Raw genomic sequence first — 6711 nt, forward strand, 5'->3', positions numbered from 1 at the left:
CAATAGTGTATCCCATTTAATATACAGCTCAACCAAATTTGGGAAAGTGCATTCTTCATAAAATGTAATTCGACTCGATTTCTCAATTATAAGGACTTCCAACTTGTTGAAATTGTTACTAAAATCAACACCTCTTGAGTTGTCAATTTTCATTCGTATTACATTACTTACGTCGTCTGTAAAATCAAAAAACGTTTTCTTCACATAATCTGATTGGGTGAGAATATATTCAGTAACATTTGGCGGCAATTTCCAAGAAGTTGGAGATGGCACAAAACTGACATGAATAACTTTTGTCGCAGCACTTTTTTCAACAATTTTTGTCATTGTTTGAGAACACACTTGTCCTCGAAATGCAATTATTCCATTTTCTATGAAAACATTGTTGGTATTGAAAAATGGATTTTTGTCATCGTAAATGACTTTAAAATAGAATTTAAAATTTTTAAACTTTTTGACCAAATCTTTAAAATCATCAAAACACAAATTTTCTTCAAAAAAGTCGCAAATGACATAGACATTGGTTTTGTTTGGAACAAGACATTTTTGTATATCGAAAAGAAATCCAAAGGTTTCTTTTGATAATTTGATATACTGATCTTTATGACTCCAAAGAACAATTTGTTTTAAAGGTCCTTCTTTTTTAAGTCCATTTTCAGTGTATCTTTTGATAAAATTTGTGATAATTTCAATGTCACCTTCGAGTTTTTTGAGGTGTACAAAGTGCTGTGAATTATCTATAAGATTATCAATTAATTTTGGCCGAAAATTGATCGGAAAAATGTTACTACCACCAAAGTAAAAAGATGTTATTTTTGGGAGGATATCTGGAAGGAGTTTTACGTCAAAAATATTAATTGAAAAGTCATATAGAAAATTTGGGAAACGAAGAATTTTGACATTATCGGTAATTTGAATGACTGGCATGACACGATTTGCAAAATCAAATGTATCTGGTGTAAAATGTTTGACAAACCAAATCGCACTGGATTCATAACAAAAAACAGGCGATTTTTTGAGAGATTGGAGTGCGGTTTTACTCTTTTTATTGACAGAAATAAAAGTAATCAAATCGTCCTTTGTATCTAAAAACAATATGACGTCTTAAGATAAACCATTTCAAGACGTAACATTATCAATACAAATTGTATTTTTTTAAAAAGTTTTTAGTTATTAAAAAACAAAAAAAAACATTATTGTTTCATTTTGTTTTATAAAATATAAATTCAATTTCAAGTAAACTGTTTTTCAAAAGTCGGTACTGAGGTGTCCCGATTTTTTGCATATATTTTGTTTGTTATTTTTGGGAATCGTTTTTTGTAATAAATTCGCTTATTTTTTCCAAGTAAAAAAGAGAAAAACAGTCTTCAAAAAATATTTTTTTACTCGAAGAATTTTTAAGCATTAAAAAATTTCAAATAAAACTTGAAATAACGGGATTTTTGTTTTTGAAATACACGTGAATGATCCCAAAAGTGCATTTTATTATAAAAAGCTGATAAATTTAATGCCAAAAATTTTCAAAGTCTCGTCTTCATTTATAATAATAAAATAAATAACAAGCGCTAAAGTATCTCGTAATATCGATATACTGATGGTGTTGTCACAACAATGACTGAAATATCAAAACACAAAATTATTAATCGTTTGTTTACTGCGGTACAAACTTTTGAACTACAGTTTACAATACAAATTAATTATTATAAAATGACATTTTTATATGTGATGATTTTATTACTAAAATAAACTTATATTTTATATTATTTCTTCAAGATGATAATGTTTTTAAGTTTGTGTTGTTGACACAGTTGAATGGATTCAATACACAATAAAATTGTGTGGATGTTTTTGTTTTTATTTATTATTTAGAAAAAATAAACTATGTAATTTGCTCTTAGTTTTCTAATAATGTGTAATTCTAAATCTTTTTGGTTGATTGATTATTGAATCGTACATAAAATAAAACAACAAATGAAATTGAAATGATGTTTAATTGGGAATCGTTTATGTTTTACTCAAAATTCAACACAATTTTTGTTGTTCATAATTTATTGTTTGATAATTCGATTAAACTAACACAATGAAACATATAATTTTAAAAATAGATTAACAAAAGGTAATTTTTTAAAAAATAATTTATTTTTTAGCTCAAAACAACCATATTCTATAAATATTTACATACTTTTTAACCAGTAAACCCCTTTAAATTTGTACACACACATTAATTAAAAAAATATTCTTGTTGATATTAATTTTGGTTTCATAGTGTATATCTAGCTTAATCAACACAAAATAATTTAAATGAACACGAAGAATTCGTTTATAAACGAAGAAACTCGGTTGTAATATCAAAAATAACATGTTCACTTTCGTTGTTTCTTTTTTATTTCTGGATATATGTGTATATTCCGCTGACTGTTTTCAAAAGTCTGGCAATTGTTTAAGTGGCCCCGGTTTTTGTAGTGGTGCAATTACAGTTAATGGAGTAACATGTGTGACAAACAATGCCTTTGTGGGAAACCAAGCGGTTACTTCTATTCATTTTACAGGAAACAGTTTAGTCTCAATAGGAGATAACGCTTTCCAACAAAGTGGAATAACAACAATTGTTTCGGACTCGGGCTTCTCAACAATTGGAAGTTTTGCATTTCAATTTAGTGCATTGACTTCCTTTGACTTCAAAGGTGTAACTTCAATTGGTAATAACGCCTTTCATTTTTGTGCCGGTTTAATACATGCAACAAATTCGGGCAATAGTGAAACGCTCAAATCAATTGGAAATTTTGCTTTTAATGCAGTTGGGTTGGATACTTTTCCATTTCCAAATACAATGGATTCGGTCGGCAATTTTGCATTTCAGTCATCACTTGTAACCCATATAAAAACTCCGAAAAAAATAACAAACGTTGGAACTATGATATTTGATGGGTGCTACAAACTGACTTCTGTTGATTTAAATGGACTCAATCATTTAGCTGCAAACATGTTTAGTGGTTGTCATCAGTTGAAAACATTGATCGGATTTGAAGGAGTAGAAACTATTGATGCTAAAGCTTTATATGATGACACTATACCTTCTATTCATCTCTATCCTTCTTTAAAAACATTGAACGATGATTTGTCGTCTTTTAGTTATATTTTTTACCACGGAGAGACAGCTCCAAGTCAAATAACTTCAACTCTTAAAACATCACTCAAAATATACGTTAAAGATACTTACTCTGGAAATATGTTTGGAAGAGTAAATGCTTTAAAAGCTAAATGCGATTCAAGTCATTTCATTAATACAGCCGTAACTGTTGATACAATTGTTAATGGAGCGGACTGCAAATCGTGTCCAAATGGCAAATCTAGTAAAGATGGTGTGACTGACGTATGTGATCAAGAGGGAGGAAGTGCGCCTATAGACCCTCCTACACCAACTTGTAAAGTAAGCAATTGTCAAACGTGTGTGACTGGGTCAACAACACAATGCCAAACATGTAAAAATCCAAATAAACTTTCTGTTGATAAAATGCAGTGCTTAACTAATTGCCCAACCGGACAAGCAACAAATGGAAATAATTGTGTTGCTTGTGCGGTCCAAAATTGTGGAACGTGTAATGCTAATTCATTGACGACTTGTAATACTTGTAAAACTGGATTTAAATTATCTTCAAATAAAACGTCTTGTAACACCAATTGCCCAGCAGGAGAAATTGCAAACAATAATAATTTATGTGTAAAATGTAGTGTGACAAATTGTTTAAATTGTGAAATTGCCACTGCCACTACCCAGTGTTCAAAATGTACTGGAAATAATAAGTTATCACCAGATAAAACAAAATGTACATCTTCTTGCCAAGAGGGGCAATATGAAAGTACTGCCAATGTTTGTTCAAAGTGTTCAGTGACTAATTGTGCAACGTGTCCATCTAACATTTGCAGTAAATGCACAGGAACAAATAAACTATCTGCTGATAAATCACAATGTGGAACAAAATGTCCCAATGGTCAAAAGACTGGTACTAACAACGTTTGCGTTTCTTGTTCAGTCAGTGGTTGTGATGTATGTGATACCGATGTAGCCAAATGTGATAAATGTGCTTCCAATCAAGTCATACAATCAGATAAGAAAAAATGCCTCAACAAATGTCCAAATGGCGAATATCCAAATGGAACAAACAAAGTGTGCACAAAATGTTCGATTCCAAATTGTAATGTATGTTTAACAAACAATGTATGCACACAATGTGTTGCACCTTTTACGCTTAATGACCAAAAACAATGTGTAGCTCCACAAAGTACTTGTGGAGATGGGAAACTTGGAACTCCTCCAAATTGTCAAATGTGTGGTGTTGAAAATTGTAAAACGTGTTTGAACAAAGAGACTTGTGAAGTTTGTATTAACAATTTGTTTGTTGGAAACACAAAGAAAACGTGTGTATCGAAATGTGAAAATGGAGAGTATCCAAATAACAAAATTTGTATTAAATGTTCTGAGAATAAATGCAATTCTTGTGGTAATAACGACGTTTGCACATCTTGTGAAGCTCCTTACACCATTGATAAAAATAGTCACAAGTGTATTGCACCTGAATGTGGTGCAGGTACTTTCGGAGTATATCCCAATTGTCAAAAATGTACCGTAAATAATTGTGAAAAATGTTCTAATTCGTACACATGCGATGTATGTTCTGGACAAATGATTCTCCAAAGTGACTCAAAGAAGTGTCTTGAAACTTGTCCAGATGGTACTTATCTCAAAAACAAAACGTGTCAAATGTGTTCAACTCCAGACTGCTTAACATGTGGTACTGGAGATGTTTGTAACAAATGTAGAGATAATTTTGAATTGAATTCTCAAACCAAAAAGTGTACAAGTCAGACAGGAGAATGCTCTGAAGGTACTTTTGGAACACCCGGAAATTGCCAGAAATGTACTATTGATAATTGCAAAAGTTGTAAAGACGGTGAAACATGTGACAAATGTCACGACAATTTCTATTTGGAACTTGACAAGAAGAAATGTTCTTCTGTATGTCCTGAATATTTCTTTAATTTTGAAGGAAAATGTGATAAATGTGTAGAAAAATGTAAAGTTTGTGGTAATAGAAATAGTTGTGAACAGTGTGAAAGTGGCTTTGAAATATTTTCAATTGATGGATGCACAGACAAATGTAAAAATGGTTTTTATAAGAATGGAAGCACATGTGAAAAATGTAAAGAACATTATGTTACACCCTGTTTTGACACAGAATGTATGACTTGCACCATAGACAATAAAGCCAATAAACTTTACAATTTAGCAGCATTATTACTAATGTTATTAGTCTTGATTTAAATCAATAATTATTAAAATTTAATTTTTAAAATAATATATAATTTCGATGTAATGATAATAAAAATTTGTTTAAAACACACTATTTTTATATTTATTAAAACTAAAATACAAAATTGAATAAAAAACGATATTGATATATATAGTTTACTAATCCATCTTAAATAATTACATTTTTTTACAAAAAATCAAATAACAGATGGTAAAATATTCTAATAGAATATTGTTTTTGCATTGTAATAATAGTTTATTTAATCAGTTCATTATACAATTGGTTTATTAATTATTTTAATTGCACACATGTTTAAATACTTATTAACACACAAAACAAGACTTACTTTTTGTATTCGAAACGATATCATTATGGAAAGCAGTTGTATTCATATCATTTTTATGTTTTAAAATGTCTCTCAAAAGGTCATTAATGACTTCTTTGATGTTTATATTATTTTTGGCAGATACTTCATAAAAGAATATGTTGAATTCTTCTGCAAGTATTTTTCCATCTTTTGTTGTGACAATTCTATTGCATTCCAAATCACATTTATTACCACATAATACTATAGGAATGTGTTCATTAACGTCTTTATCCATAATTCTGTAGATCGTTTCAATGTGATGTTTAACTTCGTTAAAAGATTGTAAATCTATTATGGAGTAAACAACAATAAACCCATCACTTTTATTAATGTTATTATATCTATATGCTTTACATTCATCGAAACAAGCAAAGTCAAGTAATAATATCGAATGAGTTTTATTATCAACTGTTATAGATGTTAAAAATGGGTTGTCGTTTGAAGGATCATATATCTTTGTAAATATATTGTGAACTAAACGAATCGCAATCGAAGTCTTCCCGACTCCGCCATCACCTAAGAGCATTATTATAGTTTCCATTAATCAACTTTTTTAAGTTTATTTTTTAATTTTTTATAACATTATTATTATTTTATTATAAAATTTATAATTTATTCAACACACTTAACCTTACGATTCTTTTTTTTCTTTTATAAAACAATTTTTTGGAAAAAAAATGTTTTGTTGATGAAAACGCCAATACATTTAGTGTTTTAATTAAAACATTTCCAAAAATTGGAAAAAAAAAGAAAAACCTATAAATTATTGTTTGCGCGGTTGGTTTGTTTACTGTTTGCATTTCAAAAGAGTCGCCACAAGGTAAGTTTTTTTCTGTGTATCATATCAAGTTCAAAAAAATAAAATTTGTGTTTATTTAAAACAGTAAAAGTATTGTAAGGTTAATAATGGATTTTAAATTTTGTTTTTTACTCGAATAACAACTTTTGGAAACTTCAAAAAAATAACTTAGATCTAAGTATCATAAAACTATCACAATAAACACGTTTGTTGTAGTGGTTTTAGAGTTTTCA

The 6711-nt window shown here is 29.2% G+C and overlaps 3 protein-coding genes across 3 annotated transcripts; 1 reads left to right on the top strand and 2 right to left on the bottom strand.

Annotated features, from left to right (window-relative positions):
* On the bottom strand, positions 1-1133 carry EIN_234670 (hypothetical protein; the record flags this gene model as incomplete). The annotated part of the gene is made up of 2 exons (XM_004185308.1): positions 1-1041; positions 1116-1133. Coding segments are annotated over 2 exons (1059 nt in total), but the record flags the coding sequence as incomplete, so codon positions are not given.
* A 1226-nt stretch (positions 1134-2359) lies between these two features.
* EIN_234680 (hypothetical protein) lies at positions 2360-5323 on the top strand (the record flags this gene model as incomplete). The annotated part of the gene is made up of 1 exon (XM_004185309.1): positions 2360-5323. The coding sequence occupies one exon, from the start codon at positions 2360-2362 to the stop codon at positions 5321-5323; it is 2964 nt and encodes a 987-aa protein (XP_004185357.1).
* A 312-nt stretch (positions 5324-5635) lies between these two features.
* On the bottom strand, positions 5636-6220 carry EIN_234690 (hypothetical protein; the record flags this gene model as incomplete). Its single annotated transcript, XM_004185310.1, has 1 exon — positions 5636-6220. One exon carries the CDS (start codon positions 6218-6220, stop codon positions 5636-5638), a length of 585 nt encoding a protein of 194 aa, XP_004185358.1.
* Positions 6221-6711: the final 491 nt, after the last annotated feature.

This window comes from Entamoeba invadens (genome assembly GCF_000330505.1).
Source record: "Entamoeba invadens IP1 unplaced genomic scaffold scaff_1105074724841, whole genome shotgun sequence".
Taxonomy (NCBI): Eukaryota; Evosea; order Mastigamoebida; family Endamoebidae; genus Entamoeba; species Entamoeba invadens.